The sequence below is a fragment of the Rana temporaria genome, chromosome 2 (assembly GCF_905171775.1).
Source record: "Rana temporaria chromosome 2, aRanTem1.1, whole genome shotgun sequence".
NCBI classification, from domain to species: Eukaryota; Metazoa; Chordata; class Amphibia; order Anura; family Ranidae; genus Rana; species Rana temporaria.
The window spans coordinates 333,092,985-333,120,326 of NC_053490.1; the positions used below are offsets into that span (position 1 = coordinate 333,092,985).

At 43.6% G+C, this 27,342-nt stretch overlaps 1 protein-coding gene across 1 annotated transcript; it reads right to left on the reverse strand.

Annotated features, from left to right (window-relative positions):
• WDR77 (WD repeat domain 77) lies at nucleotides 1-27,159 on the reverse strand. Its single transcript, XM_040337497.1, has 10 exons — nucleotides 27,004-27,159; nucleotides 20,657-20,842; nucleotides 13,714-13,855; nucleotides 12,927-12,976; nucleotides 11,313-11,383; nucleotides 8,302-8,356; nucleotides 5,996-6,067; nucleotides 4,605-4,713; nucleotides 3,561-3,629; nucleotides 1-844 (listed from the first exon to the last, which is right to left on the reverse strand). Exons 1-10 carry the CDS (start codon nucleotides 27,086-27,088, stop codon nucleotides 688-690), a joined length of 996 nt encoding a protein of 331 aa, XP_040193431.1. The 5' UTR covers nucleotides 27,089-27,159; the 3' UTR covers nucleotides 1-687.
• Nucleotides 27,160-27,342: the final 183 nt, after the last annotated feature.

Below are 27,342 nucleotides of genomic sequence, written 5' to 3' on the forward strand. Positions count from 1 at the left end.
TCAAGGAAAATGTGTTCTGAGCTAGTAGGTGGTACTGACCTTTATTATTTTACTTTCCAAAACGTTACTACAGTAAACACAAAATTAAATGCTTACAAATGACAATATAAAGAAAAAAAGAAAATACGATAAATAACCACTGTCTAAATTCCAAAACAATACATGTAAGTGCAGTTAAACAGAAAACGATCATTGTTAAGGTATAGTTACAGGATTTTGAAACATCTGCTAGCTGCTTAGATGACCATAACCCAATGGTTTCAGAAATCTCACTTCCATAACTCTGACTGCAGTGACACCTGTTGGTGAAACCGGTGTTTTTCATCTTAATTCTTTGTTAAGAAATGTGAGGAAGATAGATTTTAGTCCACCAACATGAACAGTGTTCTGCTGCAACATACAAAATGTGGGTGAATATGGAACATTACTAAACAGAAAAGTAAGGCGCAGGGAACAGACTATGAAAATACTGTTAAACTCCTTTAATGCGCAGGATAACCAATAAACAAAAACATGGGTGGTGCGCTATACATTTTCTTGATCCATTCTCTGCCAATATGGCAAAAAGTGAAACAAACCTGCGCACACTTGTAGACCAGACCTAGATCTGTAATCTAAATATTGAAAGTATACAGTACTAAGATTTAAATTCATCAGTAACAGCTGTACACTCTGAATGTATAACCATTAGGCTTGTTCCTCAGCCTTGGGCTCTGGATTCTTCTCCTTTTGGATGCTGTGATGAAGAACTTTGTGGTCCCAACCCACTGTTGTCAAACTACCAAGATTGACTGGTGACCATGCCACACCGGTTACAAAATCTCGGTGAGATTCATCTTTAAAGCTGTGTAGTAAAGGGAAAAAATTAAATATTAATACATAGGAACATTTCCCCCAAAAAAACGTATATACACTTAATATATTGTGATTGCTAGACAATGCAGCCAAGATTAACATAGTTGCAGTAAACAATACTATATATATATATATATATATATATATATATACACAGGGTTGACAAATTTGCTTGGAATCTAGGAGCCAGGTAAAAAAGTTAGGAGCCAGGAAAAGCGCCCCGTCCCGACGAGCTTGCGCGCAGAAGCGAACATATACGTGAGCAGCACCCGCATATGTAAACAGTGTTCAAACCGCACATGTGAGGTATCGCCGCGATTGGTAAAGCGAGAGCAATAATTCTAGCCCTAGACCTCCTCTGTAACTCAAAACATGCAACCTGTAGATTTTTTTAAACGTCGCCTATGAAGATTTTAAAGGGTAAAAGTTTGTCGGCATTCCACGAGCGGACGCAATTTTGAAGCGTGACATGTTGGGTATGAATTTACTCGGCGTAACATTATCTTTCATAATATAAAAAAAAAAAAATGGGGATAACTTTACTGTTGTCTCATTTTTTTAATTCAAAAAAGTGTAATTTTTTCACAAAAAAAGTGCGCTTGTAAGACCGCTGCGCAAATACGGCGTGACAGAAAGTATTGCAACGATCGCCATTTTATTCTCTAGGGTGTTAGGATAAAAAATATATATAATGTTTGGGGGTTCTAATTAGAGGGAAGAAGATGGCAGTGAAAATAGTGAAAAACAACATTAGAATTGCTGTTTAACTTGTAATGCTTAACTTGTAATACCAACGGCCACCACCAGATGGCCCCAGCTCAAAAAAAACATTTTTTTTTTTTTTTCTTTTTGCCCCCCTTCCAAGCCAAGTCGCCAGGACTCTATTTCTAGTCGCCATGGCGCCCGGGATTTGTCGAGCCCTGTATATTATATATATATATATATATATATATATATATATATATATATATATATATATATATATATATATATATATATATATATATATATATATATATATATATATATATATATATATATATAAAAATATAAAATACTACTAAAAATTGAAACAGGGCTGCACTTTCCCAAGGTAAGGTAGCTCGTCAACTATGTTAGTTTAGTTATGTGTATCAATATTTGAAACACAAAAGATAAAACTAAAAGCATATCAGTGCGTTTCTATGTTACCCAACTGCAAAGTTATTTTAATACATTCCTTTTGTTGATAAGCATGGCAATAAGGATCACTAAAGGCAAAAAAAATTTGTTTTTTAAATAAACATGTTATACTTACCTCCACTGTGCAGCTCGTTTTGCACAGTGTCCCCTAACCCTGTCTTCTGGGGTCCCTCGGCTGCTGTCTCGGCTCCACCTCACAAAAGCTTTCCACCTTAATGCGAGCGAGCTTGCATGGTGGAAAGCTTTTGTGAGCGCGCTCCCATGATACAGCGGCGGGCATAGCCACCGACTGCATCACTCGGCCCTGCCCCCCGGCGCACCGCGTCATCCGCTGTGATTGACAGCAGCGCCAGCCAATGGCTGCGCTGCCATCAATCCGTCCAGCCTAGCCAATCAACGGCCAGGCTGGGAACTGAAGAGGATCACGCGGCTGCGCGCAGGACTTTCGAGGGGTCAGGTAAGTAAAACGGGGGTTCTGGGGGAGGGGGGGGCGGTACCGTCGGATGTTTTTTCACCTTAATGCATAGGATGCATTAAGGTGAAAAAACATTTACCTTTACAACCCCTTTAATGTGGTTGTAAACTCTGTACAACCACTTTTACCAACAGGTAAGCTTATATTAAGGCCAACCTGTAGGTGCTGGAAAGATTGCCTAAACATCCATGGTTTAGGAGATATTTACAATAAAGCCGTGCGCCAATGTCTTTGGCGCATGCGCACTTTAGAATGGGCATGATCGTGACGTTTATAAAGGGATCATGCCGTGACTGGCGGCTCCCGCATGCATGCGCGAGAGTGACGTCATGCGACTCCGGCCAGTCACAGAGCCGGAGTTCACGGCCCTGGAAGGAAGAGGGACGCTTCCAGCTAGTGGGGACAGCCGGTGACATCGCAGGCTTTGGTTTCAGGTAAGTGACACATAATGGGCTACTAAGCTTTATGTAATATTCAAAAGCTAATCCAGAGTTCCTTCAACAACTTGCCCACTACTGGGCATTTTGACACCCGTCCTGCCCAGGCCAATTTTAAGCTTTCAGTGCTGTCACGTTTGGAATGACAATGGTGTGGTCATGCAACACTGTACTTATGACATTTTTAGAATGTTTTCATACAAAATAGAGCTTTTTGGTGGTATCTAATCACCACTGGAGTTTTTGTTTTTGCCAAACCCCCAAAAAAATTCACACAGGTAATTTTTCTCCTTCACTGATAATCAGGACACTGATAATCAGTGCCACATTTATCAGTGAAGATGTTCCTTTAACACAGGCTGGTTATTAGCTTTTCGATAACTGGTTTGTGTTTACATCGTGATCAGCTGTGATTGGACACAGCTGATCTTGTGGTAAAAGGGCCCTGTGATTGGCCCTTTACCCCAATCTGATCAGCTGTGCCTCAAGGACACAGCGATCACAAACAAAGACACCCTCCCAGAACTGGCCGGCCGCTCTGTAGCTTTCATTCGGATATAGCACGGTCGGCAAGTGGTTAAAGTGGAAGAATAGCTTTGCATCATACTTACATTACTGAAGATTCAGAATCGAGGACCACAACTGAGCAATCTTCACTGATTGAAGCCAGCAATGGAGAGCTATGAAGACAAAGGTGCCATTTAATAACCATTTTTATACAGATTATAAAAAAAATTGCTTATAAGCTTTGTACATTATTCATTGTTAAGTTAGAGAGAAAAATATGTCATAGTAGCTTGCAAATCAGTCAATGGACATCACATTTGGAGCTCAGGAATGAACATCTAGCCTTACTAAAAGGAGAAGTTCACCTTTCAAAAATACATATATATATATATATATATATATATATATATATATATATATATATATATATATATATATATATATATATATATATATATATACACCAGAATCCTGCATTGGGGACCATAAGCCGCCTGCTGCGGCAGCAGTTACTGAATGACTGACTGACGTAGCTGTGTGGTGGGAGCCCTGCTGTTTTTAAATTTTGACAGCAGTTGCGAGAAGAGGATCCCTCTCGCCCGCTGTCCCAGAGCAGGGAGCACAGCCAGCAGGAGGTGGGTGTATAAGAGCAGGCAAAACCCTAAATTTGGAAGCAACATGCTCCTAAAGGTGAACTTATCCTTTAATATGGATTCTACACAATAATGAACAATGGTGGGTGGAGTTTGGCTTTAACCCCTGTATAGCTTTATGGTCAGGAAATTGCCATCATTGCAAGAACTCTGGTTGGAAGAAATTTTTCTTCTTATAAATACAAAGTCTAAAAGCCTAATTAAATGGTCTCCTTTTTCTCCACCAAGCATACCAAAGAAAAAAGCATTTTATCACGTTTATTAAGAATGAATCAGGCAGCCACCAGTGGTTCAAAATTCCTCACTCTTACCACAGCTGGCACGATGTCCAAGCTGGCTACATCAAGCATACATCGACAATGTTTGCACAACATATGTGAAAGCCGTATGTATGGGGTTAAAGAACGTTAACATACGAGACCCTAAAACTGTGCGATTCCAACTGACAGCAGAAATCAAGAAGAAAAGCCTCGGCCAGTGAAGTGGTGGTTTTACCTGTGTTTGGAATAGGCCAGTCCTGTAATTGGTCTGGAATGTATGGCCACTGCCTGGGCTGAATCTGAATTCTTCAAATTTACGATGTAAACATTTCCATTCTCATCACCTGTGGAAGGATTTAAAAAAAAAGTCATGACTTTACTGTTACCAAACTCCATAGGATGACCCTTTCATACTGAATATTACATCACTGTTACCGACACACAGTCATACTGTATACATTATATCACTGTTACTTAAACTATGCGTTACTTTATCCAAAGTCTGCTGTACAGTGAACTGTAGGAAGCCAACAATTCATGTTCAGTGCTTGGACAAAATAATGTGAACACCAGTATTATATGGCATTTTATAGGATGGACGATACTTCGGGGACATGCCATTCCCAGTCGAAATGCAAACTGGTGCTTTCGGTTTCTATTTCCATGCTGTTAAATGCCTGAGCATTCTATATTGATGCAAGTGCAATTTATTTTTATAGAACTGGATATTGCTACACTAAGAGGATCCTCTACCTTTTTTCCCTTGTGAGTGAGGTCTGTACAGAATCTCTTAAAGGCGCAGGAGTACCATCAAGTATATGGTGAAATCTAGTCGTCCATGTGTACAGAATACCATCGGTTGACTGAAAATGGAACAGATGCATATGGGAACACCCGTTTCGGATACTTTAAGCAAGTTTTGACCTACTTTGAGAAAAGAGGTCTTATATTTCTGCAGAGTGTGCAGTGTTTCTACCGGAAAAAACAAGATCACCATTCTCCTGGGTATCACTTTCGAATGCATTTGCTGGCACCGAGTACTTAAATTAGGATTTCATATTATGGACTTCTTGCAAAATTGATTATTGAATACCATTTATAGATTTGCACTGAGCACTTTAATTCAGGATTGGATAACAGAGACCTTTTGCACAATTGTTATTGTTCATTTTATATACACATTGTTACCCCATGAAAAAAGTGAAGCTGCAAGCCATCAGATGCCAGGATCAAAAGTTTAACACAGACACTAGCACATTTATAGAAACACTGCTAGGTTTAGCAAGCTTTATTGCATGGTACGTTTCTATTTTTGACCATAGTTTAATTTTAAATACGATTAATTCCTTTGACAACGGCAGATTTAGAGCAGTGGTTGTTAACTTGGGAGGTATAGGAGCTATAAATTGTGGCTCCTGTCATCTCCATACAGTCACACATTATGTTCAGTATAAGCAATGCTAGAGAGGCGTGTCAGACTATTGACATAATAATAGATATGAGCGGAGACTTTCATATCATACAAGACCTGCATTTTAATTTAGAATCTTCTCGATTTGATTGAAACCTTTTGAATTTGCGATATGCTCTTCAAATGTTAAAACAAAAAACAAATATTCAACCTACCACAAGCAAATGTATCATCTTGGACAGGGTGCCACGTAACAGAAGTGGGAATGCTGTGTGAGGCGCAAAAATCTACAGGCAAGAAACACGATACAATCATTATCTCAGTCATAACACAATCAGATTTTAAATAAAGCATTACATTCATAGCAACAATTATTTGGCTGGTTCTTAAAGCGGAGGTTCACCCTAAAAATCATTTATATACCGTTACATCCAGCATACTGCTGACATCTACAGTATGCTGGTATTTTTATTTTTTTGCTGTACTTACCGTCTTATAGTTCTTTTCACCCGGCTCCGAATTCTCACTCCCGCGGGGAGTAGGCGTTCCTATGAAGAGGCGTAGATGATCAACGTGCGGGTAAGGCGCGTCACACGTTTCGAAAATAGACGAACTAGGACTCTACTCTATACGGCGCCTGCCGTGTAGAGCTGACTGGGCAGGCGCCGTAAAAAGCCGAGTCCCAGTTCGTCTATTTTCGGAACGCGTGACGCGCCTTACCCGCACGTCAATCTACGCATCTTCATAGGAACGCCTACTCTCCGGGGGAAGTGAGATCCCGGAAGCCGGGTGAAAAGAACTATAAGAAGGTATGTACAGCGAAAAAATAAAATAAAAATACCAGCATACTGTAGATGTCAGCAGTTTGCTGGATGTAACGGTATACAATTGTTTTAGGGTGAACCTCCGCTTTAACATATCACCAGCAAAATTAACAGTTAAAGCCCAACTATAGGCAAAAAAGGGGAAAAGGAGAAACCCTTTCACTCCCCCAATCCTCCGCTCCACCGGCAAACAGCACTTCAATGATTCAGCAGTGGACTGTTCCTGCCATCCAGAGCAGCTGCAAGGACCGGTCTTGTGCACAGAGGATCGGAGAATCAGATAAGTATATATCCCTTCATCTTGCCCTCCATCATAGAAATGGGATTTTGGGAGAAAAAGGCCTGGACAACCAAGTGGTTTAACGGAATCGCATTGAAAGAAATGGCCAACTGTCCATACAAAACAGCTACTGAATTAAAATTCATGGAGGTCCGGTTCGTAACATTTTCCTTTCTGCCATGGTCCAAATTCAATTTTAGTTCCATCACTCAGATCCTTCACATCACAACCCCTTTATATAAGTGACCTCAGTCCCCTCTTTCACATCAGAGCCAGGTGAGTGCATACAAGAGGAGTCCACCCTCTAAAATGTTGTGATGTTTAACAGCTGCAGTGGTGCGGCCGGAGAGGACTGTCACTTGGTCTGGACCATAGCCTGCCATTTATTGATACTTGCAATAAGACCCCTTCCACACTGGGGCGTTTTTCATGTTCTTTTGGGCAAAAAATAGCATCTGTAAAGCGCCTGAAAAACGGCTCCCCTGCAGTCTGTGTGAAAACCTGAGGGCTTTTACACTGAGGCGATGCTCTGGCAGGACGTTGAAAAAAAAAAAAAAAAAAACTCCTGCAAGCAGCATCTTTGGAGCGGTGTATACACCACTCCTCCCCATTGAAATGAATGGGCATCGTGGCCGGCTTTGCAGGTGATTTTAACCCTTTTTTGCGCGCTAACGCAGGGTGGTACTGAGATTTCAAAGCCACACCAGGATAAATGGAGGCGGAGTTTTACTTCCTCCTGGCCACCCACTGTATTGTAAAACAGCCAGGCTGAGGTGTTCACATGACACATTTGCAACTTGGGCTGCAGAGTTTCACAAGCGGCGCCGCATTTCAAACTCACCCCTTGAGTTCACTGGAGCAAGGCATGGGATTACAGAATGATAATAAGGCATTACAGGGTTAAATCAGGTGGTGATATAACACTTCTTCACACTCTGAAAAGCAACCAGGAGAGAAAGCCTGAGATCGGTACAGCAGGGAATCTGAAGATCCAGACCTGGAGTGGAGTGAACAGGTGTATGGCTCCTGGGGTTTGCAGCATAAAGGCGCGAAACCCGGTAAGAACTTGGGTCTGGTAGTCGAGTGGTGGGAGAGCATTAGAAGGTCCCCTACTTTAGTAGGGACCGAGCCTCCCTGCTGTACTGATCAGCTCCTCAAGCACTCCTTCCAGTTATTGTAGCTCTCCACCTAAAAATCTGTCTGCGGGACTCACCAAGCCTGGCAGTTTTCTCGGTGAAGAAGCTGACAAGTTCAGAGAGGCATGCTGACAGTGGGGACATTGAGGACACGATAGGGACAGACAAAAAGCCAGATGTGGCCCTGGGGCCCGCAATTTGCCCAGGTCTGTTCTCTGCAGAATTGAGTGATAAGAATAATTCCTATGGAATAAAACGTTTTTTCTACCCATGTTACTTACCAATACGCTTTGCAGGTTTAGCGTTTCTGGTGTCCCATAGCAATACTCTGCCATCCTATAATTACATAGAAAGAAAACTTACAAGTGCACTACTACTAAAAGTATCAGTCATCCTTACATATAAAGGTTTATTTTAATTTTTTGTCTCCAATTATGGAGCATTCCCTTCCAATTTAAGCTTCAGCGACCATTGTCTTCAGAATTGAACAAGGAGTCAATAGTAAGTAGCAATTTGCTTTAGGCCCCTTTCAGACGTGCGGACCGTATGTCCGCTTTCTCATCCATCCGTTCGCAGATGAAAAAGGGACATACATTGGTCCCTATGTGATTGCGGGTATCAGAGGATAAACATCCGCTGACACCCGTAATCACCCGCCTCCGCAAACATCCGATTTTGCAGACGGAAGAAAAAATAGGGTTTTCTTCCGTCTGCAAAATCGGATCCGTGTTCATCTTATCCCCCCATAGGGGAGAGCGGAGAAAAGACAGGGTGGTCTCTGCACAGTGTGCGGAGACCGCCCTGTCATCCGACGGCTCAGTGGGGATTTACGGAGCGATCCCCGCTGAGCTTACGGACACACGGATCATTACTGATCCGCCCCGTGTGAAAGGGCCCTTACTCCCAGACAATAATCACAATTCTATGCAAAAATTACATTTCAGGCTTGAATGCATACTGCCATAGATCTTTATACACTTTTGGATATACTAGACAAGAAAATGTACGTCCTTTCTCCCCCCCCACCCACATGGTTTTTTTTTGTGCTATAAAACAAAAATAGAGCGACAATTTTGAAGAAAAAAATAATAATATTTTTTACTTTTTGCTAGAATAAATATCCCCCAAAAATATATAAAAAAACGTTTTCCTCAGTTTAGGCCGATACATTCTAAAAAAAAAAAATTGTAAAAAATTGTAAAAAAAAAAAAAAAAAAAAAAAAATCGCAGTAAGCGTTTGTTTGGTTTGCGCAAAAGTTATAGCGTCTACAAAATAGGGGATAGTTTTATGGCATTTTTATTCATTTTTTTACTAGTAATGGCGCGATCTGCGATTTTTATCGGTACTGCGACCTTATGGCGGACGCATCAGACACTTGACAAATTTTTGGGACCATTGGCATTTTTATAGCGATCAGTGCTATAAAAATGCATGGATTACTGTAAAAATGTCACTGGCAGGGAAGGGGTTAACACAAGGGACGATCAAGGGGTTTAATTATGTTCCCTCATTGTGTTCTAACTGAAGGGGGGTGGGACTAGGGGAAATGACAGATCGCTGTTCAAACAATGTATAAACAGACGATCAGTCAGTCCCCCTGAAAGAACCGGGAGCTGTGTGCGTACACACACACACAGCTCCCAGTCATGAGCGATCACGGGTGCCCCCCTAGTGGCCACAATGCAAAAATCACGTTATATTACGTGATTTTGCGCAGCTGAGCCAACCTGCCGCCGTAAAACTACGGTGGGCGGCCGGCAAGCCGTTAAATGAGGAAAATTGCAGGTTCTAAATGCCTTTTGAGGTGATTAACATATTGAGTGCCTAAAATCCGACTTGTATCTTAGTACAAACTTCTGGGAAAATCAGTGAGCCAATCACAAAAGCAGGGAACATTGACATTTCTTTTTTTTTCTTTTTTTTAAGAAATGAACATTGACATTTCTGGGGAGAGTTCAGTTTTTAAAGAAAATTACAGCACTGCAGATAGAAAATGATATTTTTTTAAGAACATTAAGGCTGGATTCACATTGAAACATGGAGCGGCTTCACAGCAGGGGTCCAGCGTGTTCCTGTTCACTGTTTCAGGTCCGATTTTGGTCTAAATTTTTGTCTGAGATCAGACCTGAAACAGATCAGAAGACACACAGGGCTCATGTACAATTTGCACCAGAGCCACTCCGGAGATGTGTGAACCGGCTCCATAGACAGCCAGTCAATCTCCATCTCCTGACATGCCGATTGGATGCGTGGAAATCTGCATCCAATTTGTACTAGTGGTAACCCAGCCTAAATTACAATGGGATGACTTGTGTAGCATATAACTGCAACATATTACATTACTGTTTGTTAAAGCGGAGTCCCACCCACTTAAAAGGGGTTGTAAAGGAAAAAAAAAAAAAAATGTTCCCCCTAAATAGCTTCCTTTACCTTAGTGCAGTCCTCCTTCACTTACCTCATCCTTCCATTTTGCTTTTAAATGTCATTATTTCTTCTGAGAAATCCTCACTTCCCGTTGTTCTGTTTGTAACTACACACAGTAATGCGAGGCTTCCTCCCTGGTGTGGAGAAAGCCTCTTGAGGGGGCGAGCAGGAGGGTCAGGCCGCCCACTAACACACAGCTCTTTTCTCTATCTGAAAAGTAGAGTGTCCTGACTTGCCTGCTCGCCCCCTCAAGAGGCTTTCTCTACACCAGGGAGAAAGCCTTGCATTACTGTGTGGAGTTACAGACAGAAGAACAGGAAGTGAGGATTTCTCAGAAGAAATAAGGACATTTAAAAGCAAAATGGAAGGATGAGGTAAGTGAAGGAGGACTGCACTAAGGTAAAGGAAGCTATTTAGGGAAAAAAATAAATCCTTTACAACCCCTTTAATCACTTCAGCCCTGGAAGAATTTGCAGATGGGAAGTGTTAAGCGTTGGCTGAATATTGGGCTACACACTGGATGACAAAATGTGTGTTTGTGTGACAAGCTGCTGCTGCTGAGATCTGGGTAGCACTGGCTAAAAGGGCTCAAAAGCCATGAAGGGCAGTTGGTGCTAAAGTTGTTTGAGCAGCAGGGACAGCAAGACATGGAAAGATGGTGCCTAAACATATAGGCATTTCATATGGACAGGAGGCATATTCAATTTATGGGCGAAAAATCTACCTTCAAGAAATCAACAGGGTTGGTCAATCAGAAATGCAGAATGAAGGGGGAACAAAACACACACACACACACACACACACAAATTTTTTTTATAAGTTTCATGTCAGAATGTGTAGCCTGCAATAATGAAAAACAATCCTTACCTCACTGCAGGAAAGAAATATTGTTTCTTTTCCAGGGCAGGTAGACACACAGTTGACAAAGCCGGAATGTGCTAAAAAATAAACAAAATGCCTTCATTTCTACACACATAATGCACAATGACATTTTAAAGGACAGCCAGTAATTGTAATCGCATATACGGTACATTTCAGCTCAGTTTAACCCTTGGCAGTATGTCAAACTTGGGTGGTTTATGTAGATGTAGAGAAAAACAGTAAAGGCTGGGTCTTTGAAAGAAAGTAGATAAAGTTAATTTTGGTTAAAGAAAAGTTTATAACTCTGGTCAATCTTTTATTTGCCACCTGTGACCCCTCTTAGGGAAATTCTGTCCCATATCCACAGCAAGAGAGTGGGAGGAAATTCCCTCACTTTGGAGGGAGCTGCTGCTCCGGTGACATCTGCGTGCAGTTGGGAGGATAGTTGCGGATCTCCCAGTGGGGATGAAACCTTGGGTGGACAAGCCAGCCTGGCTCTGGTTGCTGCACCTGACCCAACACTGTCTAATCCCCACTGGACCAGAAGGGTGGCCGGCCAAGAAATCCGCTGCAATAAAGCACAGTGACTGAAGAAAACAAATTGGTGCAGCTCATGTGGGTCCGGAGGAAACACAAACAACTGAGGCACGCAGATATGACATTTATAAATGGTGGACATTTGCATTTCCTGTTACAGGTGGGAGGAGCCTAATCTCAGATGCTACCCTGGAAGAGGATTAGAGAAAATGAAGTCCAGGCCATCCATAGCTTACAAAGTAGTTCTGCAAATTGCCTTATTATCAAAGTTTCCTGCTGCCTGCCTGTGTTACTGGGCACGGCATTGTCTGATGGTGACAGGGGGCTAGATTGGTAAAAACTGAAGGAGATGCGGCATAGCTCTGCAGCAAAAGGCGTATCCAGACAAAAAATGCAGTCCGTGACATTCTACCAAAGTCTAGGTCACATACCCTGCTGCCGATGTTGGAAGATCATGCTGTTTAAGAGGAACAGAGCTTAGTCCATGTAAATGTAAACTTCAGTGACTCAGTAAATAAAAAAGGCAGCTCTCCCTAAAGCTGAAATTTAGATATGGCAATTTGTTTTACTATTTGGGCAAATGTAATTATGTATGTGCCATATTTGTGGCATTCACTCCTACAGTGATTGCCACAAGCTTCCAGGTCCTAAGCCAAGCAACCGCCCTGCTGCCTTTTGAACACAAGGGATCGCTTGCTCGGCACAGCTGCCATTCAGGGAACACCTTGTCATTTCTCAATTAATGCAAAGCATTCTTTGATTGTGCAGGTTGGAGAGGCAGAGTAGTGATGTCTCGATCTCCATCTTGTCCAATGAGTGAATGCAAAGTGCTCTCGTAATAGCACTTGTGTTGAGAAAGTGACCTCCTGTGTGAGCAGGGCAGGCACTCGGCAAGAGACCTAAAAGCTAACGGCAAACACAATAGTGGCAGTGCTCACAACAAGGATCCCACAGGTATGACACATACATATTTACTGGTCCAAGGTGGACCCATTTACCTATATAAACATTGCCATACCTAAAAATCAGCTTTAAAACCAAACAGACCAACATAGGGAAATGCACAAATGATTGTATGCTCACCTTTATAGGAATTCAAGGGAATTTTCTGAGTTAGATCCCAAACCTTTACACTAAAAACAAATACATGTTATTACAAACAGGATACAGACCGACATCAGACAGTCAAAATGTAAACTAAAGCAGCAATCCACAAAATAAATATAGGCATCATCCACCTGGCTGGCCAAAAACTCAATCTACAATCTCATTTTTAATTTATTAAAACTATGTAATGTATGAGGAAAAACCAATCACACATGCCATTTACATGACATCGTTGTTGGTAGATCTAAAGGAGACTGCACAATCGTATAGTGTTTAACCGGATTAAAGCCGGTCATAGACAGTTCGAATCTCAGCCGGTTTAGCAGGGACCATATATGTATCAATCAACTTGGCTACAACCAGCCTGTCTGACTTTTAGCTATAGCCACTAATCATCACAGTGTATTCTCCCAGCCGGGATGGCTCCCCCCTGACCAACCCATGGTTGCAGGAAAGAATATCACTCCATCTATGACCGGCTTTAGAGACATCATCCTGCTATAGTGATCAGCAGGGTTCTCACCCACTTTCGAGTTTTAAAATGTCCCCTCTCCTACTGATGAATTTTCTATAGTAAAGGGGAAAAAAAATAACCCAACAGGCAGAATGGGATGCTATGATATTGGTCTTGTATGAATGAGCCTGGGAACTCGGGCACTTATCTCGCCACGAAAGTTTGGAAGAGGTATATGAAACTAAGAAAACTAACACTTCCTCACTTTTGGATGGACCGACTCATTAAACTCAATTGTTCAGTACAAACCTGAAATCTTTGCTCCCACTAACAGCCTGGGAACCACCAGTGAAGACATTCAGAGATGTGACGATATCATCATGTTCATATTTGGTGAATTTATTAACAAGCAGAGATTCATTATCCAGCAACTCCCATAGCTCCACTGCACCTGCCAAGACAAAAATAACCCAAATACATGGTTTTATTACAAAAAAAAGGGCAATTCAAACTTAAAAGAAAAAAACTCACTTTTTTAGAATATTTTTGCCGAAAAAAAATGTGCATTATTATTTTCCTGTAAGACACTGGAAGCCATTGTATCCATGGACAGCAAGGTCTGGCTTCTGCAGAAATGCCCTGCAGCCTTTGGCTCGTACCTGCATACGGGTTGTCAGTTTGCAAGCAGCAGGGCTTGTGAATGAACTACAAGAACGCTTATCAGCTCCCCTGCACTTCATTTAGAACTACAAGCTGCCAGCCGTAGTCAGGTTGAAAAAAGTCCATCTAGTTCAACCTCTGGAAAAAACCACACCACATACAATCCCATATACACAAGCCTACACCCACAGTTGATCCAAAGGAAGGCCCAAAAAAATTAAAACAGCAAAGCATGATCCAATTTGCTCCAGCAGGGGAACAAAATGCCTTTAAAAGCAATCTACTAGGCTAGCCAGAACCACCTCTGGAGGGAGTCTATTCCACAGCTCTTACTGTGAAGCAGTGTGGATAAGAAAAAAAAAAAAAAAGGAGAAGATTTGATTTTTTTTATCCAATTTTAATAAAATGCTTTTGTAGTAAAAATCTATCTAAATATAGCTTTCTATATAAAAGATACATTAATAATTTTGTTCATTCAGAATGAAATAGAGCTTCATTATGTAGCATATTCTGCAATATTTACATATTTTAATAAACTCATTCAATGAATTTAAGCTCTGCAAGCTGATATAACATGCACTGCATTGATGCCTTCACAGTAACAAGGAGATAAAACAAAGTTCAGGAATATTCCTTTACCCCATTGTTTTGCAAAGCTATGTACACTAGAAACTGTATGATTGAATCAGTTCTGATATTGCCGTTTTATGAACACAACAGCGTATTATTCTAAATGGGAAACCTTCATATTATATATTAAAGGATTCCAACTACCAGCAAGAATAAGGCCTTACATTTAAAGAGCACCTGTCATATCAGATCCATCATAGCAGTGCCTGTTAGTGGGCTTTCACTCACCTGCTGCCGCCACATCACTCACGCAACACCAGCCGTCCCATAAAGTTAATAGGACTGTCGGTGAGTCAACAGCGGATCAGAGGAGGAGCCTCTGTGGGCCAGATGCTCTTTAAAAATCAAGCCTTTTTACTAGAGATTTAAATCAAATCCATCCTGCTGTGAAGAAACCTTTACATATTTGGAGATTAAATCTATTTTCCTCCAGACATAAAGCGTGCCTACTTGTCCTCTGTGATGACCTTAAGGCTTGGTTCACACCTATGCAACTGGATGTGGGTTTCTCCGCATTCAATTCACATAGCAGGAGAATGTGACCGGCTCTCTATGGAGGTTCACATATCTCCGGGGATCTGCATTTTTGGCTTTGTTTCAGGGCCAAATTAAGGCAAAGATTCGGCCCTGAAACAAAGAACAGGGACGCACAGCGTTCCTGTGTGATCCGCAGCCGGTTCCCAAGTTGAATTAGTCAACACCAAGTTCACTATACGGACCCCTTATGTATCTGTACATTATATCCCCCCCTTAATCTCCTCTTCAAGAGTGAATAGATTCAGTTCAACTAACCTTTCCTCATAGCTCAGCTCCTCCATGCCTCTTATCAGTTTGGTCACCCGTCTCTGTAATTTCTAAGACCCCTTTCATACTGGGGCGGGAGGTGCAGTGGCGGTAAAGTGCCGCCATTTTTAGCTGGCGCATTACCGTCGGAATTGCGGCTGTATTTGGCCGCTAGCGGTGCGGTTTTAACCCCACTAGCGCCCAAAAAAGGGTCAATACCGCGGGCAATGCGCCTCTGCAGAATTGCATTGCCAGTGGTATAGCCGCGGTTTCCCATTACTTTCAATGTGAAGGAGCGGTAGACACACCGATCCAAAGATGAGGCTAGCAGGACTTTTGGAGCAGTCCTAGCGCACCGCTCACTGTGAAAGCCCTCTGGCTTTCACACTGGAGAAACAGCAGCCGCTGTTTCAGGTTGGTTTGTAGGCGCTATTTTTAGCGCAATAGTGCCTGCAAACCGCCCGAGTGTGAAAGGGGTCTTACTGTAGGGGGAGGGGACTCTGTACTGGGAACACACCATCGTCTGCTCTAACCAGACAGGACACGGATCTGTGCGTTTACACACATATCCACGGGCCTGCTCCGTTGCTGGGCAATCACGGGTGCGTGGCAGGCACGCGCTTCGCGTCCCCAGTGATGCGCGTGCCTGCCACGCACCCGTGATTGCCCAGTAACGGAGCAGGCCCGTGGAAGGTGAGAACGCCCAGAACAAGAGCCGCACCGCCTAGCCGTCATTTGATGCCCGGCAAGTGGTTAAACACATTTCAGAATATCTATACTTGATAATTATGGACTCACTGTACGATAAAATACAGTAGCTCAGGTCGCATTCATACTCAAAGCATCCCCTCCCATCTTTCCAAGAATATTTTAGCTGGTTAAAACATGTAATAGTTCTTTAATGGATAAAATACCAGATCTGTGATTTATACAAATTCTCTATATATTCTACAAACACCAAAAACAAAGCTCTGATTTTACACCAACAACCTTAATGTAGCCATTAGGACAAGGAACATCCTACTTGGGGAAAGTTCCTCGGTTGTGGGGGCGGTTAAGGTGCAGGATTTGGCACTTTTTAAAAAAACAAAAAAGGTGCTTTATTGTTGTCACTTCATGCTAAATAAGTGACCATGATATACAGCATCTAGTCAAATAACCATAATACAGGCGCATTTCAGTCCCATATACCACGATGAGCTAATCACCTTTGGACATCTAGGTAGAGGTCCAAGGGGCTCACACTATCTTATTTCCACTGACAACCCCTATTTATGCAAGTGATCCTATACATAGGCAGGGCCGCATCAATCTGTGCTTCCCAAGAAGCACAGATTGTGGGGTTATTTGAAGCGGGCTGTCCATGCTCAGCAACCATCAAACCTAAGTGAACTGGAGATGTTTTGTAAGGAGGAATGGTCCAAAATACATTCATCCAGACACTCATTACAGGCTATAGGGAGCGTCTAGAGCAGTGGTTCTCAACCTCTCTAGTGCTGTGACCCCTTGAGAAAATGTCCCAAGTTGTGGGGACCCCTAACAGTAAAATTATGTTCATAGTGTGGGTTGTCAGCACCCAAGAAGATACAAGTAATTTGCACCCCCTAACCCGTGGACACTATTAAAACCCCTTATGGTACATTTTAGGATGTACCACTCTTTCTCTTCTCTTGCCCTTTTATCCCTCTCTGTCCTAATTTCTTATTTCCCCCCCATCCCTCTCTAGCCGTCTTTTTCTTCTTTTTCTTATTCTTGCTCTCCTATTTTCTTTATTTCTCCCCCTCTTTTCCTCTCCCTTCCATACATTTTCTATGGGATGAGTGGCAGTGCTAGTGGGGAGTTGGGATGAGTGGCAGTGCTAGTGGGGGGAAATGGGATGAGTGGCAGTGCTAGTGGGGGGAAATGGAATGAGTGGCAGTGCTAGTGGGGGGAAATGGGATGAGTGGCAGTGCTGGGAGGAGTTCTGATCAGCCAACTTGGGTGTTCTTGATCAAGGTCATCTGCTGATCTCAGAACTGTAGTGGGGACTTTTAATGGCAACTATAAATCACCGGTAATGCTATTCACTGTGTCTCCAACTTTGTGGCGTCTCGTAGTAGTGACACCTATGCCAAAATCAGGAGATGGGGGTCTCCAGCCCCTCCTACATCACGTTCCTCACCAGTCAGCTGACCTCTAGTCTGCCTCCCAGCCATGTCATGAACTGAATGGGCAGCAGCAAAAAAGGCTGGGAAAGCGGTGGGGGCTTCATGAACAGCCCAGAATTCGGTGACCCCTGGCAAATCATCATTCGACCCCCGAGGGGGTCCCGACCCCCAGGTTGAGAACCACTGGTCTAGAGGCTGTTATTTCTGCTAAAGGAGGCTCTACTAAATATTGATGTGATTTTTATTTTGGGGTGCCCAAATTTATGCACCTGTCTAAATTTTGTTTTGATGCATATTGCTCATTTTCTGTTAATCCCATAAACTTAATTTTACTGCTGAAATATTACTGCGTCCTTCAGTTATTTGATAGATCAAAATGAAATTGCAGATCCAAACGATAATGTATGCCATTTCATTAATTATGGTTTATGTATGTCTTATGCAATGCTGCATGTGCAGGGACAGCGATGAGTGAAACCATAATAAAAAAAAAAAAGGTATTAATAAATATGTGATGTGAATCAAATCACGAAGAAAATAAGACATACATAAACCATAATTCATAAAATGGCATGGTCACTTGTTTAGGTAAACAATCAAGTTTATTTTAAAGTAACTTATCTGTGCATACAGTAACTAACATTTGCTGCAGGAAAACACACGAGCCAGAGGAGACTACCTGCCTCCAATGGGGGAAAAACAATGCCAGTGGAGTGGTGGAACCTGGGGGTGCTCAGGGAAGTAGCATTGGATCCAAGTGTAAGGGGGGACTGCGGTGTCCACCAGCCCCCAGCCTTACAGCACAGAACACCACGGTATGGAACAGGGGCCAACCGTGTAGCCTTGATGCAATCAGGGGAGAGCGGCAGCACCGGCACCACTGCAGTTGGCTAGGGAGAGCAGAAGAAACCTCTCGTGACTCGGGTTCCAGGAGCTACCGGCCAGCCGCGTCACACCTCACACAGGCTCCAGCGAACACAGTGTTTCCCCGAAGTTGCTGGGGATGACCTCAACGGAAGGCAGGAAAGGGGAACGCGGCTAAAGCCCACAGCTCAGTGTGGAGTGGCAGGGCACATCGCTTTCAGCTCCGTTTGGAGTGGCGGGGCAGGCATAGCGTGGCCCGCAGATAGATGAGGTCATTCCAAAATCTATTTTTAGCGGTCACAGCATCGATGCCGAATTGCAGATGGCTGAATCGCGATGCTGCGATTAAATTTAGCACCCCTAGTGCCGCGCCCCCCCCCCCCCCCTTAAAGTGGCATTTGGGGGAAGAGGCGGCCTTAAAAACAGAACTTCTCCTTTTGGGTGGAGCGCTACTTTACATTAAAATGGAACTTCCACTTAATTACTTCCAGCCTGTCACATTTGGCACCTTTTTACAGCCCCCCCCCCCCCCCGCAGCCTGAGCTCCCAGAAATGTGGCCCCTTTTCCGCCCGGCCAATCAGAAAACGCATTGCACCTCGTGCATGCGCAGTAGGGAACCCGGCGCCGAAAAGGCTTCACTGGCACATTTCCTTTAACCGAAATGGCGGCGGCTGCACCTGACAGTCTATCCGAAGATCGGCTGGGGTGCCGAAATCACGGGGTCCCTGGACGGGTAAGTGTCCATTTAGTAAAAGCCAGCAGCTGCAGCACCTTGGTTTAAGAGTAACATTTTTTAACTTGTATATCAAGTCATCGCTTGCATATCAAGTAGTGTCATGTCACAACTGAGTATAAAAGAGAAGAGAGGCACCTCTAAGTGTAGCAATATGGTTACATTTAATGAAGGTACAACTTATTGCTACACTTGGAGGCGCCTCTCTTCTCTTTTATACTCTGTAGCTCCTGCTGGATTTTGCTTCTAATCCCCTCGTGGTGGCTTCCATTTGTGGAAGGACATTTTAGGATTACACATTGCTATCATTTTTTTAATAAGGACTATAAACTGAAGGATTTATGAATAAATAGTTGTGGAACAAATTATTTGAGTTTCCATTATTTCTTATGGGGAAATTTGCTTTGATATACAAGTGCTTTGGATTACAAGCATGTTTCTGGAACGAATCATGCTTGCAATCCAAGGTTTTACCGTATTTGTAGATGCTGACTTAATTTTTTTCACCAAGGCAGAACGCCGCTTTAAAGGGTCACTAAAGGAAAAAAAATTTTTAGCTGAAATGACTGTTTACAGGGCACAGAGACATAATAGTTAACTGATTCCTTTTAAAAATGATTAAAAATAGATAAAAAAACAATCATATAATGTGCCTGCAGTGTAGTTTCGTTTTTGCTGTTGTTTGCTGGTTCTCTGATGTACAGAGAGCCACTAGAGGGCAGTCAGCCAATAGAGAGCAGTGATACTTTGTCTAAAACTCCTCAGCACCAATCCAGTTTCGTTTTACACACAGCTCCTTGATTAGTGACCACCGTGAGAAATCTCCCAGTACTGTGGTTATCAGGAAACAGGCAACCAGGAAGTGTCCAGAACAGAGAGGATTTACAGCAACATCAAAGCAAAAACGAACCATGAGCACATGAAACCAGGACTGCAGCAAGGTAAAGGAAGCTATTTAGCTAAAAAAAAAAATTCCTTTAGTGACCCTTTAAGTATAAAAGATTTGGTGAAAAACCTTTAATTGTACTACTTTACCCCTGGAGGATTTTACAGTAGTCCTGTAGGTAGTATCAGAGCTGCAGTAACTGCTCCTCATGTCTGTCCCCTTTAAGTATTGGAAGCAATATGTAGAGCTGCATATTAGGTGGAGATCAGCTTTGTGCCATTTTTTCTTGGCCTAGAAAAGCCAGACACCTTGGAGAAACCAAACTGGGACTATACTGCAGTCCACTGTCTCCACCTCTACGATGGAGGAGATACATGCCTGGTCAGCCTGCTCTAGATCATCAGTGGTAAAATCAATAAAGAATTTAGCATTTTTTGTAATCGAGCCTGTAAGAGACATAAAAGGTGCTCCTAGAAATAACTTTGAAGGTGACTTTGCATTTTCTTTTAGCACAAACATAAATGACTGGCGGACAAAAATCTCCATACCACAATCTGAAGCTACGAGGATGGCTTTCTCCAGGACCCAGGCCACATCTACTACACCAGACTCTGTCTGAACTCCAGCTGTACAAAGGCTTTCATTAGGGGCTCCCAGGGGATCCTTAAAAACCCAAATGGAACCTCCCCAAGTGCGACTGTTTAGGCTCGAAGCTGCCATCAGCAGTGCTCCATCTGAAAAATAAGAATATGCAAGTATTAAAATAATATAACAAAAGAACATTTCACAAAGTTGTGTGCTCATGTATTATCTGCTGGGCACATTATTTGTATAGGTTATATTCTGGAATATAAACATAAAAAGGTAGGCGCTAAACACAAAGTTAAAAAGGGGTTGTAAAGCTTCATGTTTTTTCACCTCAATGCATCTTATGCATCAAGGTGAAAAAACACCTTGTACTCTCCGGCCCCCAGAGCCCCGAATCTCTGTGGGCACGATCCCGCGTTGTTCTCTCAATCTCTGAACGGCTCCTCATTGGATAGATTGATGGCAGCGCATCCATTGGCTCCCGCTGCTGGTCAATCAAATCCAGTGACGCGGCAGCCAGGGCGGGGCCGAGTCATACACTCGCGGCTATGTACGCTGAGTGTATCACATGGGAGCCCGCCCGCAAAGTAACTCCCTTGGGAGAGAGCTTCCCAGAGGGGGGTTAGCTCCTGCAGGGAGGAGCTGCAGTGGGACCCCAGAAGCGGACGTTCGGGGGCCACTCTGTGCAAAACGAACTTCACAGTGGAAGTATGATATATTTTATTTTAAAAAAATCAACTTTACTATCACTTTCATTTTGTGCTATAAAAACAAGTGTGTATTATAGATCAGCCCTCAAAATTTCCACTCGCCTACTAGCATTTGGCGAGTGGATTTAAGCTGGGGGCAAGTGATGACAGAGCTGCATGACCAATCTCCCTCCAATCTGTGCCTACACTTAGAGTCCCGATGAGATTGGCGGCCGAAGAGGAAAGGTGCATGCTCGGGAAAAGTAGTCTGTTGAGCCGCGCACAGGTGCTCTCCTTACAATTCTCATTAAGCCATGGAATCTAACACTATGACCTCTCTGAGCCTGCCCCCTCCCCCGGGCCCCGACCAATGTAGCTGGAGAGCATAAAGTAATGAGTGAGGTGGAGGATTGCAAAAATTACCACTCCGGTGCAGCGCTCACTGAAAGTTGCCCTGACATGAGAGCGGCAGCCTTCTAGTTTGTGCAGTTTTCTTCTCCTTGTGCTCTATGTAAGTGTCCAACAGTTTAGCCTGAGCACTGTGAACAGACTGGTCTCAATGTGCGCTGTCAGTGTGCGCTGTCAGTGTGCGCTGTGCTATGGTGTCAATGGCTGTGCAGTTGTGTGGATCTCAGCGCTGGATTGTACTCCCTCCCGCTGTGCTGCAGCTCCTCTCCTCTCTGCCAGCCTGAATAAAAGGGGGAAGTGGGGACATGCAAGCGTGGAGCCGCACACACAGGCTCCTGATGATGAGATGAATGGGAGAGAGAGAGAGGATGAATGGGAGTTGCAGAGGAGACAGCAAGAGAATGGGGAAGAGACCCAGTTTTAGTGCCCTGTCCCTCTGGTCTGCCCCCAGTGCCCTGTCCCTCTGGTCTGCCCCCAGTGCCCTGTCCCATTTTGTTAAAGTTGTTGTTGGTAATATTTAATTTTGTAACTTGATACTGCATAAAACATTGTCATTCCATGAGATAATCTACGAGGGCGTGTTTACGGGTGCAATTAGGCGCAGGGCAGTGTATGAATTAGGTGGGGCAACTGGTGGCGAGTAACTCTTCAGGCCTGGCTAGTAGCTCAGGACTTGAAATTTTGAGCCCTGATATAGATAACAACTCTCCGTATATTGAATTGACAGTCCCCACATCACATGGAATAAATATTACAGTGGTTTTCTCTGCGATACTTTACACAGCACCGATCCCCATCACCACAATGATTACACGGCACTCACCAAACGATGACCTCTATTAATAAAGGTCAATAAGCGCTGTTTTTAATGCCTCAGGATGTCAGAAAAAAAAAAGAAAAAAACGCCAGTAATATTCCATAATCCCTCCAACTCTCCTTCATTCATCTCTCCAGGAATGGTTACAAAAAGCCATAAAGCATGGCAAAATGTACTTCTATTCTGGAAAAGCTATACTTAAAGCGGGAGTTCACCGTAAAAATTGTTTTTAACATTAGATTGAGGCTCATTTTGTCTAGGGGAATCGGCTATTTTTTTTAAAATCGAACCTGTACTTACCGTTTTAGAGAGCGATCTTCTCCGTCGCTTCCGGGTATGGGTCTTCGGGAGCGGGCGTTCCTTCTTGATTGACAGTCTTCCGACGGTTGCATCCATCGCGTCACGAGTAGCCGAAAGAAGCCGAACGTCGGTGGGGCTCTATACTGCGCCTGCGCACCGACGTTCGGCTACTTTCGAAAAATCGTGACGCGATGGAAGTGACCGTCGGAAGCCTCTCGGAAGACTGTCAATCAAAATAGGAACGCCCAGTCCCGAAGCCCATACCCGGAAGCGGCGGGGAAGATGCATCTCTAAAGCGGTAAGTACGGCTTTGATTTTAACCACTTACCCCCCCGGACCATATTGCTGCCCAAAGACCAGAGTACTTTTTGCGATTCGGGACTGCGTCGCTTTAACAGACAATTGCGCGGTCGTGCGACGTGGCTCCCAAACAAAATTGGCATCCTTTTTTTCCCACAAATAGAGCTTTCTTTTGGTGGTATTTGATCACCTCTGCGGTTTTTAGTTTTTGCGCTATAAACAAAAATAGAGCGACAATTTTGAAAAAAATGAATATTTTTTACATTTTGCTATAATAAATATCCCCCAAAAATATATAAAAAAACATTTTTTTTCCTCAGTTTAGGCCGATACGTTTTCTTCTACATATTTTTCATAAAAAAAAAAAAAAAAAAAAAAAAATCGCAATAAGCGTTTATTGATTGGTTTGCGCAAAATTTATAGCGTTTACAAAATAGGGGGTATTTTTATGTCATTTTTATTATATTTTTTTTACTAGTAATGGCGGCGATCAGCGATTTTTTTTTCCGGTACTGCGACATTATGGCGGACACTTCGGACACTTTTGACACATTTTTGGGACCATTGGCATTTTTATAGCGATCAGTGCTATAAAAATGCATTGGATTACTATAAAAATGCCACGGGCAGTGAAGGGGTTAACAATAGGGGGCGGGGAAGGGGTTAAGTATGCCTGGGTGTGTTCTTACTGTAGGGGGGGGGTGGCCTCACTAGGGGAAATCACTGATCTTCTGTTCATACATTGTATGAACCGAAGATCAGCATTTCCCCCGCTGACAGGACCGAGAGCTGTGTGTTTACACACACAGCTCCCGGTCCCCGCTCTGTACCGAGCGATCGCGTGTGCCCGGCGGCGATCGCGCCCGCCGGGCACACGCACGGGAGTCGGGGGCGAGCGGGGGGCGCGCGCCCCTAGTGGCGGCTGGGAGAGAGGACTTCATACTACGTGCTCTCGCCCAGCCGAGCCAACTTGTCGACGTATAACGGCGGTGGGCGGTCGGCAAGTGGTTAAAATAACTACCCTATTCCCCTAGACAAAATGAGCCTCAATCTAAGGGTAAAAATTGTAATTTCTGGGTGAACCTCCACTTTAAAGCGGAGGTTCACCATAAAACTTTTTTTTTTTTTTTTTATTATGTACCATCCCATCCAGCATACTTGCGTCAGCTATAGTATGTTTTTTTTTCATTCATTAATTTCATTTTTTTTTAATCGTTCAGTTTCGTTTCAGACTCCTGCGGGGAGTAGGCGTTCCTATGAAGAGGGGAACATGATTGACATCCGGCTATGGCGCGTCACGCGTTCCGAAAATAGCTGAAATAGGACTCGGATATATACGGCGCCTGCGCAGTCAGCTCCTAGTCTGTGCGCAGGCGCCGTGAAGAGCCGAGTCCTACTCCGGCTATTTTCAGAACGCGTGACGCGCCATAGCCGGACGTCAATCATGTTCCCCTCTTCATAGGAACGCCTACTCCCCGCGGGAGTCTGAAAAGAAACTCAACGATTAAACGGTAAATACAGCGGAAAAAAAACAAAAATACTATAGCTGACGCAAGTATGCTGGATGGGATGGTGCATAGATGTTTTTTAGGGTGAACCTCCGCTTTAAAAGGGTAGTAAACTGATTTAAACTGCTACCTACAGGTAAGCTTATAAGATACCATACCTGTACATCAGAGCTCGACAAAATCCGGGCGCCAGGTCGCAATTGCGACTAGAATTAGCGACCTGGGGAAGGACGCATTGGCCTGCAGAAGGCCGCGGTCCCAATTACCGGCCGGAGCGATCGCGTGGCGACACAGGACCATCCTGTGTCTCCGTGCGCCCCCACTGTGCGATCGCGTTGGGCCACCCCGGACGGTAATTGAGACCGTAGCTTTGCGGTGTTCTGCAGGCCTATGCTTCCTTCTGTGATCTGGTGGCCATTGGCATGACAAGACTAATGGAGCTTCCCCTGTGTTTTCACTGCCATCTCCTTCCCTCTAATTAGAACCTTATATATTTTTTATTCTAACACCCGAGAGAATAAAATGGCGGTCGTTGCAATACTTTCGGTCACACCGTATTTGCGCAGCTGTCTTACAAGCGCACTTTTTTGGGAAAAAAATACACTTTTTTTACTTAAAAAATAAGACACCAGTAAAGTTAGCCCAATTTTGTTTTATATTCAGAAAGATAATGTTACGCCGAGTAAATTGATACATGTCATGCTTCAAAATTGCGTCCGCTTGTGGAATGGCGACAAACTTTTATCCTTTAAAATCTCCATAGGCGACGTTTAACCACTTTAGCCCCGGACCATTTTGCTGGACAATGACCAGGCCACTTTTTGCGATTCGGCACTGCGTCGCTTCAACTGATAATTGCGCGTGGCTCCAAAAAAAAATTGATGTCTTTTTTCCCACAAATAGAGCTTTCTTTTGGTGGTATTTGATCACCTCTGCCGTTTTTATTTTTTGCGCTATAAACAAAAATAGAGCCACAATTTTGAAAAAAAAAAAAAAAAAAATCAATATTCTTTTCTTTTGCTGTAATAAATATCCCCTAAAAATATATGAAAAAAAAAATTTTCCTCAGTTTAGGCCGATAAGTATTCTTCTACATATTTTTCATAAAAAAAATGCAATAAGCATTTATTGATTGGTTTGCGCAAAAGTTATAGCGTCTACAAAATAGGGGGTAGTTTTACGGCATTTTTATTAATATTTTTTTTTTTACTAGTAATGGCAGGGATCAGCTTTTTTTTATCAGTACTGCGACCTTATGGCGGACACTTCAGACACATTTTTGGGACCACTGCCATTTTTATAGCGATCAGTGCTATAAAAATGCATTGATTACTGTAAAAATGTCACTGGCAGGGAAGGGGTTAACACTAGGGGGGGAGGAAGGGGTTAATTATGTTCCCTGGGTGTGTTCTAACTGAAGGGGGGTGGGACTGACTAGGGGGAAATGACTGATCGCTGTTCATACATTGTATGAACATGCGATCAGTCATTTATCCCCCTGACAGGACCGGGAGCTGTTTACACACACAGCTCCCGGTTCTCGCTCTGTAACGAGCGATCGCAGGTTCCCTGCCGTGAACGTCCCCGCCGGGCATGCGTGTCGTCACCAGGGGGCGCGCCTCGAGGCGGCACGAGCACGCCCCTAGTGGCTGAAATGCAAATGATTTTGCGCAACCGAGCCGAACTGCCGCCGTAAAACTACGGTGGGCGGTCGGCAAGCGGTTACAAATTTCTACAGGTTGTATGTTTTAAATTACAGAGGAGGTCTAGGGCTAGAATTACTTCTCTCGCTCTACCAATTTTGGCAATATCTCACGTGTGTGGTTTGAAGATGGTATGGTCAGATTGTAATGTGTATGGTCAGATTGTAATGTGTATGGTCACCCTATTAACGGGCATACACAGTGCAGCAATATTGGATAATCGTGTAAGATGCCACAAAACCCATCAAATCAAAAACTGCATGGCTGTGCAAAGAGCGTGATAGTGACGGCTTTCACGGACTCAAGACGATTAAAAAAAAAACTTGCACAGGGTAAACCAATTACGTTCTAGCTCCCTGGTGAATCCTATATTATTGATCCACATGTAAGGATTCCATTTTTCCCACCATAACTTAGCTAAATCAAAACATCACTATCGCACAACTAATGTCCAATTTGATCGTTTTATGAAATCAGACATTGTGTTGAATGTGACTTTAGCAGGTTTATCGCACCTTGTATGGCCACCATAATGGATGTGCTTTGTTTTATATGTGTGTATATATTGCAGGCTCCTCTCACCTGCCCGGTACCTCACTGCTCCCAGGTGTTCCTCCATGCAGGCCGGGGCCCTCATTGGACTCCCCCACGGGCTCTCACAACTCATTTCTCCCGCACGTGTCACAACCCGGCTTCCTCCCGGCCGTCAGCCACTGATCGCCCCGCCTCTCCTCCCGTCAGCCACTGATCGCCCCGCCTCTCCTCCCGTCAGCCACAGTTTGCCCCGCCTCTCCTCCCGTCAGCCACAGCTCGCCCCGCCTTTTCCTGTCTCCAACCACGCCCGCAGAGGAAGTATCCACACCGCCATATTTAATATGGGAAAAGCGCAAGCTGAGGATTTTAAAATATACGACTTAGCTG